This window comes from Syngnathus typhle, linkage group LG19 (genome assembly GCF_033458585.1).
Source record: "Syngnathus typhle isolate RoL2023-S1 ecotype Sweden linkage group LG19, RoL_Styp_1.0, whole genome shotgun sequence".
Taxonomy (NCBI): Eukaryota; Metazoa; Chordata; class Actinopteri; order Syngnathiformes; family Syngnathidae; genus Syngnathus; species Syngnathus typhle.
In genome coordinates this window covers 4416166-4434729 of record NC_083756.1, presented here as the reverse complement: position 1 = coordinate 4434729, position 18564 = coordinate 4416166, and the positions used below count along the sequence as shown (strand labels likewise).

Here is an 18564-nt window from a genome sequence, read left to right as displayed (position 1 = left end):
CCGATGACCGGCAGCTTCAGACGGATGTAATTGTGTTTATTGATCATTGTGCAAGTTGCCTTGCATTCTGGGTTGTAATTTGGAATGAAGACTGAGTCAGACTTCATGACTTGAAACCAGCTTGAGTAGGGCACAATCGTGCTGAGCAAACAAAGCACTTCCTTAAGGCCAATTAGCAAAGAGGCTACTAGCTTATTAGCATGAACAACAATAGCTACTCCATATGGTGGGCAAATGCTTTAAAATTCAATTTTGACAAAACTAAATTACACAGAATGTCTGACATGGCAATAAACAAAACTATGCAAAGCATCTGCGACATTTTTAAAATTTTAATGAACGTCACAGTGAGGCAAGAACATCTTTGTGACTCAGCTACATTAAGAAACACGCGGCCGGCTAAATGAAGACGTATTACGTGACAACGGAGTCGCCGCAATGCAAGTGTTTTGGTGAGATGAACTAAGTCTGGATCAATATTGGGTGCAATCATTTTCAATGATGGCTTCGAGCTACCACCGCACCAAAGTCGGTCGTCTTTTCAACTAGAGCCTTTTGATGATGTGGCTTCTGATTGGCCTTCAACCGAGTGACTTGCTTGAAAGTGATGTTTGCTACGACTTTTGGAATTTGTGAAAGCTGAAGCTTGAGACTTTTTTAAAGTTGGATCAACATGCTGCTGTCCATCAAATTTCAAAGCGGACCAAGGCGAGGAACGGGATGCCACGAAGAGGTCGCGTCAAGATGAGAACAAAGTGGCACGCAAGCTCCACTTCCTCCTCCGCATCTTCTTGTATACTTCCATGCGTGCTAATTTGAGGGATGAGGGTGGATGGCCAGTGGCAAAAACAACAGGCTATTTGTGTGTGTGTGTGTGTGTGTGTGTGTGCGTGTGCAATGTGCAGCTGGCCTTCCATCGCGTGCCCAGTCTCTCGCACGCCCCCAGCGAGAATTACGGTTCGGACTAGTCGTTGAGTCAGCGCATGCAAAGGAGTCATGGAAAGCGATGGCTACGCATGAGAGGTGAGCTCCCGAGTGCGGCCGGTCAGGTTGATCCGGAAAACCACCACTTGTTTCTTTGTCGGCCGCGCTTTTTCATCTTTTTAACGGCAGACATGACAAAGAGGCAGCTTGGTGACGATGCTTTTTTTCACGTCGCACAGTCGGCAGCCACTTAAGGACGCCATTTACATTTAATCGCTTTTCTGCGCACAAAAACATCTTTTTGGGCTCCTGCTGCTTTTCGCCACTTAAAATCTGCCTCTCAGGCTGGAAAAGGTTCTTTATATAATTATATTTATTATTGTTGTGCTCGGTGTAGCACTGCAGCCGAGGTCTCATCCTGAGCTTCTTTCTGATGGTGCTGGCGGCAAGTCACAAAGTACAAATAGTTTTCTTACTGGCTTCAATTTTGTACTTTTATTGGCTATTTCTTTTTCTGAGGACGCTGAACCTTTTCTCCCTACATTTGAGGACACTCAAATGCTCACACTGTTATTAACTGTTTACGAGTATATCTACTTTGGTCTGAACACATTTGTACTGTTGAGCTATCTTACCTGTTTTGGGGTCCACGGAAAAATATGGCTGCCCTTGGAGGATGCTGTAGACGATGCGGGCGCTGTTTCCGTATGTGGGGTCGTCCGCGTCGGTGGCTGTCACCTGCAGCACTGACGTGCCTAAATAAATAAATAAATAAATAAATAAATAAATAAATAAATAAATAAATAAATAAATAAATAAATAAATAAATAAAAAAACCGAAAAATCAATCAATCAATCAATCAATCAATCAATCAATCAATCAATCAATCAAATGGACTCTTGCAACACCAAAGAAACCTGTTCATTGTGTCCTATTTGTAATCTTGAAATGCCAAGACCGATTTCTTTTTTTTTTGTCCATCAATGGTTTCCAACAAACAGGTTGTTTTCCAGCCAGAGTCGTTTTCGCCCACTTTTATTGAGCTAAGCGCTAAAAGCGTGACATAGCCGAGCAGCCATTAGCACCTGAGCTCACCCCGGAAGACGTGAGACGCCCCAATGTCTGCATCTCCTGAAAGGCATTGGAGACGCACGATTAAGAGCAGCTACTGTCACGGAGATTAGCATTGGCCGGGGAGACGCAGCTAATTACCTCCCCCTTCATGCCCCTTGATTTCCTCCCTTGTGTCATCAGCGGCCTACCACCGGTTCGGTTAGCTTAGCTAGCATGAAGCCACCGACAGTCAAGGGGAATCCAACGGGATGGGGGGAAGCAAACTAACAAGTCACAAGCAAATGCAAACGAGATCTCGAGCACATGGGGTGGAAGTGGTTGCAACGTTCTGTACTGCTCGTTCCTTGACGCCTCGACCGCAACGCCAAAATTGTCTTGTCGAGTGTGTTTTGATAGTGAAGTGACTTGCCACTGGCAGAAGGATATTACGCAAGTCTTGAATCGTTCTTGTGAAGACTAGAGCGAGAGTCAAGGACGGAGCAGGTTGCCAACAAATGAGAAAGGAGATTTTGCTCCTGGATGCCCAACCAATCCCAAATTGATGTTGGCGTTGCAATTTGTTTGCGGATGTTGACAAACGCATTTCACACGAAAAGAGCCATTGCAGCATTTTTGCTGCGAGTTTACACGGGAGCCGCTGTCGCCTTGTCTGCACGAATACACACGAGAGCGCGCTGCCACGTATCGACTGTATATTAACAGAGCGCCGGCGGCTTTGTTGATGTTTGCATAATTAATAGACATTTGCTCAGCGTGGCTTCATTTCTACACTGCCACTTGGAGCAGGAAGATACATGCTGGCCACAACATTAGGTACACTTACGTGTTTGAATACACTCAAAATGGTGTGCCTCAAGGTTGCGTTCTAATCCCTCTTTCAATACAATCACCACATTTATAGAATGTTCCATTTCCTGGCGTCCTCATGTACGGCTGTCATCATAAAGACACCCGGCAAGGAGTTTACTTCAACAGAATTGCCATCAGAGTGGTTCCGGAACTTTTTTTTTTTTATAATGACTGCATTGTGAGCACAAAAACTTGCTATGCAATGTGTGATCTGCACCGCCACGGACAGATGGAAGATTTAAAGGCTCAGCGACACAGAATAACAAGAAATATAAGGTCTACTCTAGAGGAGGCATTCACAGCATGCCGTCAACGCATGAAATTCTTATTTAAAAACAAAACAGACTGCGTCATGTTTGCCACCTCCATTCTCCTCCAATTCCTTCTCAAAGCCCTTAAGAAACACATTTTCACTTTTCCTCGCTGTGTATTTTGAGGCTGCTTTGCAGGGATAGTGGCAAGTGCAGCTTTTAAAAATTCGTACAACGTGGGACGCCATTCGCTACGAGGCGATGAAGCCGCTGGACCGAGAAGAGGACCTCTTTTGTTGGCCGCTACGAAAGAACAAAAGGAGAATAAAAAATAGATGCGTTCGCCACACCAGGCATGCGAGGTGGGGGCAAGCTTTTCTTGGACTTCCTCCCTTTGTTAGAGTGCTTTCCAAAGGTCTTCCCATTCGGGAGGCACGAAGAGTGGCTGGCCAATTACGTCCCGCAACGGCTTTCAGCTCTCAAACTGAGTGCAAGCATCAACAACCACAGACGGGCTAATGATTGGAATCGGAGCCAGACTCACTGAAGTTGACACATTTTCAGATTTGGGACTGGAGGCAGACTTGAAGTACCTGAATTGCAGAAGTGGCAAACTCAGGTCCAGAAAGTCAAAAATCGGGTAACGACTTGTTTGAAACTACTATTCCGACTTGCGCAACAATCCATTTTCTGTTGACTTACCCACATCGGACATTTCGGGCACGGTGGCGGCGAAGGGTCCGTCGGGAAACTGCGGAGCGTTGTCGTTGATGTCCTGGACCTTGATGATGAATTCCGACTTTGGTTCCAGTGCCTCCTCAGTGTGGCGGTCCAGGGCCTGCGCGTGTAGCACATAGTGCGACTTCTTCTCCCGGTCGAGGCTCCTGGTGGCGTGGATATCTCCCGTCACCTCGTTGATCAGGAAGATGCTCCCCGCACCCTCGCCGCTCAGAATGTAGCGCACAGTCCCGTCGCCTTTGTCCGAGTTCGAGTGAAGCTGCAAGGGGAAAATAGAATGACAAGCAGTCCAAGATGCACGCCACCTTGCTAGCACAAAAGTCTGTCCGGCTCAACTTTGAGGATGAGAAGTGTTTTGATGGTTCTGAAGCTCCAGATTACAAGTCGAGCCTCCAAGGGCTCATTGGAGCTCATTCACTTTCTGCTCCTACCGTCCATTTTCTCCTCAAATCCGACGTTCTTACAGATGATGCTGTTATTAAGTGACAACCACCAGGACTCAAGTTTGTTTTTATTGACATCAAATTGGACACAATTGATGCCAAAGTCACAAAATCTATAGAGAAAAAGCACAAAAGGGTTGATATCCATTATGAAATGACACACCGGCCTGCCCGTTGTACTTATATGGGCAACGTGAGTAAATTTACTTATAAAAGTGAGCAGCAGCTGTCACGAGGCTTACAACTGACAAGTAGATGGATTTGTGAAGACAGGTGTGAAAAATTTGCCGTTTAAAAATGCCACACGGACTTCTCTTCCTCAAGTTCGCGAGCAACGTTTTGGATTGTCAGGAGAATGTGGCCGTTTTCTCTTCAAAGTGAAATAGAGAGGGTTCAAATGCTTCTTTTGTACTACAGCGATCCCTCGCGACTCGCGGCGTCACTACATCGCAGATTTTTTTCCCAAGTTAAAAAATAATTTAAAAGTCAAAATAAAATGTCTAAATTGAGGAAACGTGTCTAACCTTTAGGACAATGTAGTATCGCTCCAAACGTTCGTTTTCATTCCTTTAGAAGTCCGTTTTCGCGTGTTAGCACGATCACGAATTAGCATCTTTCCACTAACTCGTTAGCCTGCCCAGTACTTCTTGTTGGTGACCGTACTTTGCGGATTTCACTTATCGTGGGCGGTTTTTGGAACCAATTATCCGCGATAAACAAGGGATTACTGTATGTGAGAAGGGGCTCCCCAAACTTCCTGATTTCAACAAGAAATCTTTCTTTGGGGGTTTAGTGTTAATAAGACACCTGGCAACAGATTTTAATCGTGAAGATAACGCAAGAAAGAAATTATTTAAATGAGCCAGTGTGAAGCCGCATTAGTTGCGTGGGTCCCTTTGCTTTATTGTTTTTACGGCGTCAACTCAGCGGCACCCCGCAGCACCTTTCCGACAAATAATTCTGCTGACGTCGAGCTGAGACGACACACTGCTCCGTACTCGACTGTCTCTCATGCACGCAGACGATCCTCGGGGAGTCGTGTTAGGGGGCTTTATTGAAAAGTTGTGCTCTAATTGATACCACAGGATGAATGCATTTATTCCCTAAACTGTCTCGAACGGGGGCGGGCTGCAGAAGGCCCATGGGCCGTTTTTTAATTTGCCAAGATGCGCCAAGAATTGGCATGAGTACTTTGACCACTTTTTAATGAAATGGCTTCATTATTTCACATAAATTAAATACAAACATTCCATTTTTTACATTTGGAGGCTTTTTGGTATTTTAGTTGAATTCATGGGGCTAAATGGATTATAAATTAAAAAACACAAAATGATTTCTTTTGAAAACAAATAAAGATTTGAACTTTTTACTCGTGTCCAAATACCTCGGCCCCTCTGCTTTAAAAATGCAACAAAGCCTCGGAGCGGCAAAGTTTGCCTGCTCTCTATTTGGACATGAAATATGTGGCTTTTCAAACATGCTGGTGCATTTCTCTTCCTGGTGGCGCTTTTGGCTCCTCGCCACGCACCTCCGTCTCATCCCTAACGAGCTTCCCGCGAGTCTTTGGAGGGCCCGGAAAATAAACATTGGTGCGGCCCGCGTAAATTATTCATGGGCTGGAGATCAAACTTGAGGCTTCCTCACTCTTTGAAAGGCACTTAGAGGAGGAAAGAGGGGAAGGCGAGCGAAAAGCAGCAAGATGGTGTGACGGAGGGCCAGATGAGAGAGTAATTACTACTTTGGCTGCCGGCTCGGCTCAGCGTGGAGGTGCAAACCAGGCGGTGCCTCCAAGGCTGAGTCACCTGCGCACCGTGGTCATGTCCAAGCAAGTGGAAAATAAAGGGACTACACGATGATGTTAGCTGCCCAAGGCTACCTGGGTCATGTTACATCGTGTTCCTGACAAATAAGCAAATAGTTATGCTCACTGACCAATGCTAACGGTACTCAAGTTGAACGAGCGGTGCCTTGTGGTTATGCTAGCTGGCTAACGTTACAGTAGCATCCTCGCTTTTATTTCTCGGGCTAACTTTGTTGGCTATTGTTGCCTGCTGAACTTCCTCTTTTTGACTTCAAGTGTGTAAGCTTGACTTTCTTTTCAAATTGGGAATACGGGCCCACTGATGAGACCCCCCTCCCCCAAATCAGAGTTATTTAACAAGTAAGGAACATTAGCACTAATCATTCGCATTAGTCATTACAGCTAGTCATTAGCGCCAGTCATCATGAGCGGTGGTGCGCTGCGTTCTCACAATTCCCCAAAAGCGCACTTATGAGTCTGACCTCACTGTGCTTGTTTACGTCCTTAATCACAGTTGAAAGCAAAATGGACCGGCGGCTAACTTTCTGCCGCATTCTTTTAAATCCCGCCGATCGTTGGCCCGCGCAGGGAGCCTGACATGTGGGTGATTAATTTTGCTCATGCGGAAAATTTCACAAGTGTCCAGCGGAATGTTATTAGCTTTCAATGGGGATATAAAGTCATTGCAGAGAAACAGGAGGAAATAAAAAAGGGAACAATTTGAGCCGATAGAACAGGATCTATCGGAATTAAGACGGAACGATGACTTTTGATTAGATTTGGCCACTATAACATCACTTTGCAAATTCTGCTCGGTCGCCTCAAAATGATGACGACGAGATCAAATCCTCCGCGACCTTCACTTATCCGACTTCCTTCGCTTCAAACTCGCCATGGTGCCAAACACCCGGCCGGACGCTTGTCGTCATCTGCGCTTCTGATCGATGCCATCTGTCTCATCCACGTGCGTGGTGAATCTACTCTCCGCCGGCCGCCGTTATTTCCTCTCGTAAAGCGGCATCATCGCCAGCGCCTCAGTCGCAAAAAGGGATAAGTAGGCCATAAAAATGGCCGATCCGGGCTTACGACTCAAAGTCGACTCAACAAACTGGATTGCTGGACAACAACATATGATTGGGTAGAATTGCAAAGCACTTAGCTGTAAAGTGACAATTTAAGAGGCGTCATTTCAGAGTCATCATTCAAGAAACGCGACCACAAGGCTCACACATTTTGTGGATCATTTTGACCAAGGGATGTTTGATACCAAACAGGATGATGATTCACAGATGAGTCAGATGACCGCAGTTAGAGCGTCACTTTCATGATGTCGGATTTTTTTTTTTTTTTTTGCCTGGCTGGTGTCGCCATGGAAGTGCATACAGGCTACATACTGCTATGGTAGGGGTGTCAAACTCATTTTTTTTGCGGGCCGCATTGTAGTCATAGCTTCTTTCGTAGGGCCATTATGACTGTCAACCCAAATAAATGTATAAGCACCTCATATTATATACAGTAAAAGCTACAAAACAAACTGACAAATTTGATGCACAATTTGTCTTCGCGGGCTACATAAAATGATGTGGCGGGCCCCCGGGCCTTGAGTTTGACACCTGTCTGCTATAGGTACTCCCAAATTCTTTGGAAATATCCGATTTTGCCATCACATTGTCCTTGTTGCTCAGATGTCATGCCGTAGCGTGTTTATTAAGAGTAAAGAAAAGGGTGGGGCGAGCTTTTTGCGGATACGTACGATGTCTTCATATTTGCAATTAGTGGCTTCACTTTTGATTTATTTCAGCTCTTCCACTTCCCTCAAGAAGATTTAATTACTTGCTTTCCACGTCGATTGTCCGATCGCCGCCTCTCAATCGGCTCGCCGACGTCTCGGCGGCTGGCTCGCAATTGATTCGCCGCCCTCACGCTAAGCCCGGGCTTGTGGCCGGCCACAAATGAGCGTCTGTCCGAGGGTCACAGAGAGGACGGACGAGCGCGATCATCGTCTGCCGCTTGCACTGACGAGATGAGTCATCGTGTCGCCATAATGAGGTTGTTACATACTCAGTTATGTTCCTATCGGCACCAGACAGAAGAAAACGACGGCAAGCCTTCATTCTTCCTAAGACGTTCTCAGTTTTGAGTCTATGTCCAGTGCAAAAGCAATTTTGGCACATTAGAGGAATATTACTTCCTATTAGAGGTGTATACAGTGCTTGATAAGATAAGAGATTCCTTTAATCGTCCCATGGGATATTTACACAAACGGTGGAGCAACACATCCAGACAAAAATGGAGTTTGGTAAATATGCGTGGGTTGACACGGGGGAGGCAAAAAGTGTGTGCACAACTTTGAAGATGTTGCCTGCACGATTTTACCGTCGCTCAGCGGGCCGTCACCAAGAAGCAAAGTGAAGCGGCCATTCTGTCAAGAACATTTTTAATCCCCACGAGGCGTCCCCTAATCCCCACTGACACCTTTCAGGGGAGGCCGGATGCATTTGGGGAATGACAGCTCCGTCACCGAGCCGGCGTGTTTCGGTGTCGGGCGGATGAACCAAGCTGGCAGACGTTTCTCCAAAAAACACAATTGGAACTGGCAAAAACTCGTTTGAGCAAGTGAAATGCTGAATCTGCCTCCTAAAATGAATCATCTGGGCAGAAGAAGCACGCAGAGTTATGCTTGGATTTGATTTTGTCTTCTTGGGATTTAAATTTTGTTTCAGTGTTGCTAAAGTAACTAAAGTCCCGCCGGGTGAGGTGCGTCGCCCTCCGTCTTGTCTCGTGTTCCTTGCCGAGGAGGTGCCGGCTATGTTTTATTCATACGTCTTCAAACGCGTTGCCCTGTGACAGAATCAGGCAACTGTCACATCGCGGCGTGTGCAAGGGGGGCAACGCAGCACAACACAAGAAGATGAAGAAAAAAAGTACTTGTGTTTTGGCTGCGCATATGGAAACGTCAGGAGGAAGAGAAGGGGAGTGGGAGGGGGAGGAGGCCCTTGTTCCTTGTCGCAAATCTCAGCTGGGTGCCGGTGGCAGCCCATCTTCTTCACCCTTTGAGTTTCTCCGCAACAACAAAGTGACTCGCGAGGACTTGATGCGTTTTGCGAGAAGAAAGAGAATTTTAAATCAGCGTTTAGAGGCTGGATGCACAATGCGGGCGGGTGTTGATGAGGAAATTCCCATTTCCACTTTGAGGCGATAGGAAATGTCATTCTATTCAGATTTTTCCTCGCACATCAAAACCACTGACTGACTGTAAAGTCGAGCGGCGCCATTTGTTGGCCCGAAATTTGCCAATCATTGACGGAAATGCGTATTCGCCTCGGAAACAAAAGGGCAAACGGAGCTTTCAAAACAAACAGGAGAAAGCTCGGCTTGGTAGCCAAAGCAATCTTTGGCTTAATTGAGGGTCCTCTTGCCCCACAGGCCACTCAAGCGGCGGCTCACATCGTTAGCTTTTGATTTCCTCTCTGTTTTATTTGCGCTCACCATCTGGAGGCCTCGTCTATGTCAACACGCATGTCAAATTGATTCCTTAATAAGGTTTGTGCTCAAAGTGGCTCAATTGTTTTTTTTTTTCGACCTCACATATGTGAAACCCGCTCGCAAATTAAATTTGGGGTTATCTTTTGGCTAGCCTGGCGAGCTAACATAAATAAGTGGAAGTGTGGTGAACAAGGTCGGCAGTCTTCCACAATGTTTTTTTTTCCGGTGCTGCGCCGTCAATTCTCGGGAGTGTGATTGCAGAGTGTTTTGGGAAACCGCAGCTTGGACTTAGTCAGCGAGCGGCAGACCGCAGAGTGAGTTGCAGAGCCAGCTTGTCGAGGCTCGCGGCATGTTAAAAAAAACAAGACAAAAAAAAACCTCACAGTGGCCAGCGCTGACTCAGCCAACTCCAAACCTTGCAAGTCTTACATCAAAGCTGATGTCGCGTTTGTCCTCATTTTGGGAACATTGGTCAGCAATCTTGTCGTGTTTCCTTTTTTTTCGGCAATTAGCTGAACACGGGTGGACTGATTGGCCAAAATGCAATTCGATGTCCTCTTTTTTTTTAATGGCTGTATCCACTGCGGGCTTTTGCACGGCTCTGGCAAAGCATTTGTGGATAAACGTGAATACCCCTGCTTCATGTTTTTGATGTTTCATTTTGTTTTTGGACTATTCACACTGACCTGGCAGTTATTTTGGCTGCAAAAGCATTAGGACAATTTGACTCAATGTTGATTCCTGAATTAAATTGGCTTGTTGTGGTGAACCTGAATTTTCTCTGCGCTTCCCATGGCGTTAACAAAAAACTGGCTTCCAGCTTCCTTTCCGGCTTTCCCCGGCTGGCAAGGATGCCCGGCATCCGTCGATTCAATCAACAGACTTTTGAGGCGCAAAGTGATAGTTGCCAAGCACATGGTGCCGCTTTTCTTTCTTCCCGGCTTTCAAAGCGTGCTGGAATACAGACATATGTGCAATGGCTGTGCTGTCTCTCCGGCTCTGGCGGCGCAGTTGAGGGGATTAGCCTGCGCCTGAGCGCCTCCAATAATGATCAGTGCAGTGGAGAAACACATTTTCACATTTGGGTGAAGATAAGGGCGAGCAATCTGCAAAGCAAGAGGACTTAAGCGACTCCCCGTGGTTCGCCAGCCCGAGTCAGGAGCCACGAGTGTCTTTCCAGCACAGCCGCGGACAACTTGGAAATGACATTCCGAGCAATGTCGATGTCCTCTGCTTCGTTTGCCAGCGAGAGCGCAAACATGACTTTGTTTCCCGGGTTCTAATCACGTGGAGGAGCTACTTCATTAATCATGCGGAATAAAACATGGCTATTCTGCCGCTCGTCCTAATGACAAGCTCGACAAAGCGGAGTCGCATTTCCACATCACAGGACGAGAAGAAGGTGGAATATGCTGACAAGCTACCTGAGCACAGCGTGCGGGCCACTTCTACAAAAACAAAAGACGTCAGCGAATCGCAAGTCTTCTGGCCCTCGAAATAAATCTGCCGAAACAACGCACAAAGCACTCGGGGCTGTTAGTGCAGGATGTACGTGTCGTGATTGACAATTCCTGCATGGTGATGGCGACAACTGGCTCGTAGACAGAGAAATGCCTCGTTAGTTAGCGTAGCCTTGTTAGCTACTCAAATAGATTCAAGCTTTCAGGCTTACCTTTCCGACGTACTGCTCCTCTGTCCCCATGTGTTCTTCCAAAACAAAGAATTGGTTCCAGATCCAGCCCCTTTTGGGCCTGTGGTGCACCTCCGTCTCCCCGTTGGCCAGTTTGCTCTGGTTCCGGGCCAGCGCCCTGATGGGCGGGTGGTGGCTGGCCCCGTGGGCCCTCTGGATGAAGCAGAGGCAGACCACCAGGACGGGGTAGAGCCCACCCGTGCCGCCGGCTATCCTCATGGCGGTGGCGTCTCCAAAGATTAGCCCGGCGCTCCCAGAGCCAAATTTCCGCGCGGCCGCCACCGCTGCCCAACTCTCCCAAGGCAAAACTTTAAATCCCAACGAGGAGAAGAGCGGTCCTAGTAAATCCAGGAGAGGGCATGGTCCAAAAAGTACTTTTTACATTATGGAATTTCCCAGATGACGTCAACGGTTAATCCCAGACGGCATTATGGATATCCTGCAGGAGAGAGCAAAAAAAACACACGATTGCTCATCCAAGTCTCGTCCAGATCTCATGGACTGTCACGAACCCGGCGCGGCGGTATCTAGTGAAGATGTCCGAGATCTTGGGTCTCGCTGGCTGATGGCTTGCGGCCAAGGTCATTCATCAAATGATCCCTGACGCCACTCTATTAAAGGTAAGGCGCCAAGGCTGTTGATGTTTGCATCCCATAATAATGGACAGTGACATCATCAAACGGCATCAGTAAGCAAAAACTACAAATCATTGTCAGTAGAATGTTGTTGATGCAGAATTTGTTTTGATATGGTAATTCTTTGCTTCTTTTGGAAAAATATTGTGTATTATAATATTTATTTTGTCACGAGATACAAATGTCGACTGCTACGTAATCTGCAACCGCCACACGCTGCTCGGCAATAATGGCTGAATTATTTCCCTGTGTTTATAAATAATTCATATATGTGTTGATTAGATTTTGGTTTAAACACCACGGCTAATCCCGGATGACACTTGTTAACGACGTTAAGGAGGCGCCGCTTCGCCTGTTGAAGGCCCATTTGCCGACGCCAGCTGCGGCCTGACGGAAGGTAAATTGCGTGGGATTATAGCGGCCGGGGATAAACACTCGACAACACGTGTAATCTGCGTCCGGATTGTCGTCCGCAAAGGTAGAGCGGCACCCAAATCCCGCCTTTTGCCCGCTAATCCGACACCTCGCATGCGGCGGAGAAGGGTTGATGAGACAATTAACACTTTCGGGGATGGATGGTAGAAGTTTAGGATTTTTTTGCTTTTGAAATGTCCTTCCAGAACCTGATCCAAGGTGTAACATCACACCTGCTATTCTGGGCCATGTGAAGGTGCACCTCTGGATCATCATGTGCATCATCTCACATGGCAGGAACCTCTCTCTGGGTCAGGATGACATCTTCAATAATTAAACAAGCAACTTTGTAGGATTTTTTAAAATATGGCTGCCAGTGAAGGAGTTAAGACGTTGGCTACACTGGTAGGAAATAACAGCTCAGTCCAGCGTCTTATATGTCATTGTCGTTTGAACTGGACTAAGGATGGAATGAGTAGGGAGTGGATGCCCCTCACTGGCTCTCATCATCCTCATCCTGATCGCCATCGTCGCCCTCGGCCATCTTTGAATTAGTGCAGGCGCTCGCTGCTTCTCCCACGCCCTATTACGGAGCGCCGGCTTTGCTCCAATTACACCGCCTCCGTTCGTTCTTGCGTGTCGAGTGCCAGTCGGGCGGCCAGTGACAGGTTTGATTGGCGTTGTGCCGCGCTACGTTGCTTGCTCAAAACCGTAATTTGCAGGAAATCAACTGAGATTAAGATTACTAGACAAGACCGGATGTCTATGGGGTTGGAATTTCCGGTTAGCGTTTGCAAATTAAGCATTCCGATTATAGGGCAGAACTACAGTTTGAAGGTTTGGAATAAAAATTTCAAAAGAGGGTTGTGTTTTGGATCAGCACTAGACCTTTTTTTCCCCGCAATAGATCGTGTCCATTGGCTCCTACTGAGCAGCGTTACAGAATCAGCACTATTGAAAATGGATACGCGGAATCCTCGTGAAGAGTTTTTTTTAAATGATGATTTCCTTCCTCAAGTGATTTGTTGATAATTGCAATTTTCCGCCTCTGCTGCGTTGGGACGACACCACCACATAATCCAATTTATTCATGCTCTTAAAAAGGAAATGAAACATGTAAATCATGAAAATGAGCAGTTTATGCAATAGTTCTCACTCTCCTGGACCGGAGGAGTGCTGAAATTGATAAACACACACACGCACACACAAACACGCTGGACACGTCTTCACGCTTTCAGAATGGCGAGCAGCTATGTGCTGCGGTTACATAACGACGGCAAATCCTTTAAGTCATTTAAAAGGCCTCAATTGCAATGAGAGACACAAAAAACACAATGAGGCTCATCTCTTAGGACATTAACTATTAATGCAGCGCGTCGGGCTGTGTCTCACTTTGCATGTTTGGAAAAGACACACATCAAGCTATAAAAAAAACGGGGAGGGGCAATTATGCAGAGAGAAAGCGAGGAGGCTCATCAGCAGCATGTGCTGTTTACGTGACACTAATAGTTCCGTGTTAAAATGGAGCCGCCACGTATTGTTTACACGCTGGCGTCATTGATCATCGGTCAGCGTGGCTTCGGAGCCGTATCGACCCGACGGCGGATGGTCCCGGGGCTCCTTGGTTTAGTTGTGAGTAAAAAACAAAAGCAGTTGCGAGTTTGCATGACTGACATTTACCAGAGAGACAAATTCAACAAATAGTGTCATTTGTCGCCATGTCAATCAGAAATTGCCAAATTGAAAGCGGAGTCCATTGACACCGGATTGAGGTGACGGGCGTCTCCGCTCTGTAAATAGACGAAACGCAGAGAGGTACAAGTCCATTACGCCTCAAATCTCGTGACGCATCGATCCGAAAAGAAACTGACTCCGGTAATGCATTGATGCGTTCTTCCCACGATGCAGCGACCCAACGGGGCACGCCCATTAATGCACAGAACCAATAATGCAGCGATTCCCCAGGAATGAACTCCAGAATGCAATTCCAACAAAAAAAGAAGCGTCACAGCTTGGAGATCCCCAGACAGCGTGCTAACATGCCCCCTTTTGAGCAGAGACATGAAAGCCATCGACTTGGACAAGTGCTGCCGCTTATGCCTCGGCAGATTTTCCCAAATGATTCAAACCTTTGATGTGGTTGCGGTAAAATGGGAACTGATAACCGCCGTGTGCCGTGACGTGCATTCTCTGGTGGCCATCCTGTCCTCTTTCCGTATAGGGAGTCAATGGTTGAGCTTTGCTGGCTGAAGATCTCCTTGTCAGATTGCTTGACTCCGTTCTGCCTGACAACAGTTTGCAGATTTTCGGCTCGTTGCTACCGAAACAACTAAGCGGGAGTTCCCCGTCGTGCTCTTTCAAGTTCAGCCAGACCCTTCCGGTGGTTTGCTGTTCAACCAAACTACAAATATGCAGGGAATTCCCACCACTGATTTGATGACCATCTCAATCTACTCACAAATTTTCTCTGTGTGAACGTCAGGACACAAAATTAACGTTAGCCGCTAAGAATAGCAACAGGTAGACGTCGCCAGCATAGACGATTGACGATTTTGAAGCCAGTCAAGTGAAATGAATTTTTCGCGGCAGCTCGGGCGCGCAAGCAAAACTAATGGGATAAGCTCGTTGCGACACCGGCGTAACATTTTACCTCCCACACGTCACCGGCGCTCAGCAAGTCTCCACTCTCCAAGTCTACTCGTCCAACTCCATCCTGCCTTGCCTTGGTTAAGCCTAATAGGGCTCTAATTAGCCCGCCGGCCTTTGCAGGCAAGAGAATGTTCACGGGTGATTATATCAGCGCGCCGGCTCACAAAAGATCTCCCACATTGTCAGAAAGGGCGAGCCGAGTCAAAAGGGCCGTTCATGTCAAAGACGATCGTTCTCTGCAGATGTGAAAAGGAGAAGCAAGAAAGGAGAAATAGAGGCCGTCTTGCTGATTGACCCCCTCAGTGCAGATCTTAGCGAGTTGAAGATGTGGCGCCAGTACGTTTGCTCAAATATTTGCTGATCGTGGCGACGTGAGCAGCGCTTGGCCGCCATCTTGTGGCATTTCCGTGCCAAGGAAATAAGTCACATCAAACACATCAAGAGGGAATTCAAAACTTTTGGGGCGGTGGGGTGTCAATGACACAATCAATTGATTATCTTCTACCATTGACATCTTTGTTCGAGCGTCGGAAAAGTCAAACGTGAACATTTGGAATCCAAAAAGTAAATAAAATTGCCAAAAGTATCCCTCACTCTCCCCATGAATTTGCGTGAATTTTGTCTATTCTAACAAAAAAATTGCCAACCAGCATTTTAAAGGCAAACTGATGGATTGGCAAACTCGCCCAAACTCACACATGAGTAAACTGAACAGAGAAAAGTTTGGGAATTAGTTCATTTTTGTAAATTAATCTTAGTGATGCTAATGCAAGCTAGCATGGCTGCTCGATTAGCACATGAGACAGTGAGGCAATTGTTAATTTTCTGTTCTATGATTATGCTTTTTTTAATGAATACAAAGCAATTAAGGCTTGAGCTATGAAATCAAGCCTTTTGTTGCAAAACCCGAACCCAACCCATCAAACCCAACAATTGTCATGCAAATATTTTGAATGCCTAAAGCTCTTAACAAAACGCTGTTTGCGCAGGCATTGATTAAATCTCTATTATGTGACTAAAAGCAACTGTTCCGATTATTTTGGTGGGATGGATGGCGTCACCGTCACATGTATCTAAAAATCACACCCATTCCTCCCATTATATTGAACATTTCAGCATTCACACTAACATTACATAATATTTTGTGCACAGTGCGAATCAAAGGTGCGATTATGCGATTTGAACGTGATTGTTCTGCTTTTATGTTGTCAATGCCATGTTTGAATTCTTTTTTTGCCTTAACAAAAAGCCTCAACCTCCAATACCGACTCTTTGCAAAGGCAAAATTTGCGATGTGATGCGGGTGTACCTAATGGAGTGTCCTGTGTGCGTGCGGTGCGCATGAGTGTCCGCGCACATGTAACACGTTCGCCAAAGTCACCAAACTCCTCTGCGTGCTGCGCCGAAACGCGCACGAGCGAGTGGAAACCAATCAACGTGACATTTACCGGGGACGGCGGTTGAGCGCGTGCGCGCGCGCGCAGACCCACTGAGGCGTTCTCTCCTTTGCAGTGGAGGCTGCAGCATTCACTCACTCTTCTTTGGTTTCATGCAGCAATTGACGTGGGACATCTTCCAACTCCCGACGTGCACGCGCACAACCAACCAACCACGCGAGCAACCGCGGTCAGCATCCCACCTTTCGTTCGTTTCGACACACGCGTGCGCGCACTCTGAGGACGAGAATGAGGGGCGTCTGCTTTTATCATCATGAGGTGTGAAAAGTGCGCACTGCCCTCCTCATCCCTCAAGTTCTCCCGCGCAACATTTGGATTTTATTCCCAGACGCACGCGTATAAAAACTTGAAATATTGGGAAAATAAACTTACCTCAGCGAGGTCCCGCCTAAAAAGCCAGAAGACGCCCCCCCTCAGGGTATTGTCCATCACCTCCCTGTTTGCGGTGGTCCTCTGCCTGGTTCCCCGCGTGTGTGCGCGCGCGGATGGCGGCTGCGGGACGAGCGAGTCCAGCCAGAGGCTCCTGCGGCTCCTCACTGGTCGCCTCTCGCGTCAATCGGCGCTCAAGCCCCGCCTCTTTCTCCCTCTCCTCTCTTCTCTCCATCTCACCTCCTCCTCTTCATCTTCCCTCACCTCTTCCTTTATCTCCTCCCTCATCTGCTCGTCGCTTTCTCTGTTAACACGTGATGATATGAGATAGTGATCAGCAAATGATATGTTATCCCTTTCTAATTTTCCGCACACGCACGCACACACAAAATCCAATTTGCAGACTTTTAGGGAAACGCTCCGAAACAAACTTTTTACACCGAGTAGCACATCAAGGAATAGAGTAGGCAAAAATACAGTAGTGTAGTGTGCACAAGTGTTCACCAAAACCAATTTTGTTTTGTTCTCGTAAGGTGTGATTTTTTTTGTCATTGCGACTGCGACGGCGGACCGCAATGTGGAAAAAAATTACTCATTCAGGGAGCGCCCTCTAACCTGACTCTCTTCTCTTTCTGCGAGCATTTCCCAGCAGTCTACAAACCCTGTGGCACGGTGGTGCCTCTCACAGGTCAGCTGTGGTACTACAACTGCTGCAGACTAAAAACTCACCGCATGCCAAAAAAAAAAAATTGTCTGAGCATTTATTCAGCAAGTGGGTCTGATTTAATGCATGAAGGTTTCTGCGTTGGTCACATCTACAAAAAGAGATTGTTGGTCTACTTGTTTGCTAAATTGCTAAATAAAAATCGCATCCCACCAACGTATCTATTTCCGTGGAAGAAAATAACCGGCTGTGACAGATACGCTGACAATTCAATGGCGAGAAGATTAAAAAAGCAAACAAACAACCCGATCCAATCACGTACGGACGCTACTGCCTACGGAGCTTCTGTTCGCGGGAAGCGTAAACAGCATTTGAAGCTCACGCCTGGCACTCCTCGCTGATTTCCAACAACGCCTCAACCGCTGACAAAAACACTTCCCTCCTTGAGCGTCAACATGTTGGGTGAGAACGACAGGCCGGGTCTCGCCGTGTGAGCTGAAAGCTTCGTCGTCCTCGTCCTACGCAAAGCGTGACAATTTTAGTAATTGCGGGAATATAGAAATCAGCACGCCGTCAATCCCTAAAGCAAGATTGAATTCTGAAATTGTGCCACATCAATGTCGCATAAAAAAAACTAAATGGACACAGGTATGCAAGAGCGACAGGAAAACCCGCAACGGCAATGCAGGTCAACACGACTAGCACCAAGCCGCCAAAAGTTGCGCAGATTCAAAGCAATCTCGACTAACTCGGAAATGGTCGGCGCCATTCTCAGATCAGGTTGTGGTTGTCCGGAGAATCTGCTCGCGTGTGCAATGACAAGCTCACATTGTGTTTGTCGTACTGAAAGATGGCTCGCTTCCTGCTCGCCTTTAGTGTCTACTCAACAACCTCAACCGGCACGTTCTACTTTATAGATCTTGTCCACCACCAACCCATACTACCCTCCCTCCCTCCCGGCTCTCTGTAATGATTCCCCCCATCCTCTTCGCCTCCATGACGCATCGCTTCTCCATCCTGTTGATTTCTCCTCCACGGTCTAATTGATGAGGGAACACTAACAAGTTACCCTCCCCTCCCTGCTCTCCATCATGCTGTTGCTCCTTAAGGACCTCGCTC

At 47.0% G+C, this 18564-nt stretch overlaps 1 protein-coding gene across 1 annotated transcript in view; it reads right to left on the bottom strand.

Moving 5' to 3' along the window:
- LOC133143981 (cadherin-18) overlaps positions 1-16907 on the bottom strand; it is a 31068-nt gene extending 14161 nt beyond the window's left edge. The window contains exons 1-4 of the mRNA XM_061266314.1: positions 16785-16907; positions 11240-11696; positions 3802-4096; positions 1560-1679 (exon numbers count right to left, since the gene is read on the bottom strand). Coding sequence (XP_061122298.1) covers positions 1560-1679; positions 3802-4096; positions 11240-11476 — 652 coding nt within the window. The 5' untranslated portion in view covers positions 11477-11696; positions 16785-16907. The remainder of the gene's footprint in view (positions 1-1559; positions 1680-3801; positions 4097-11239; positions 11697-16784) is intronic.
- Positions 16908-18564: the final 1657 nt, after the last annotated feature.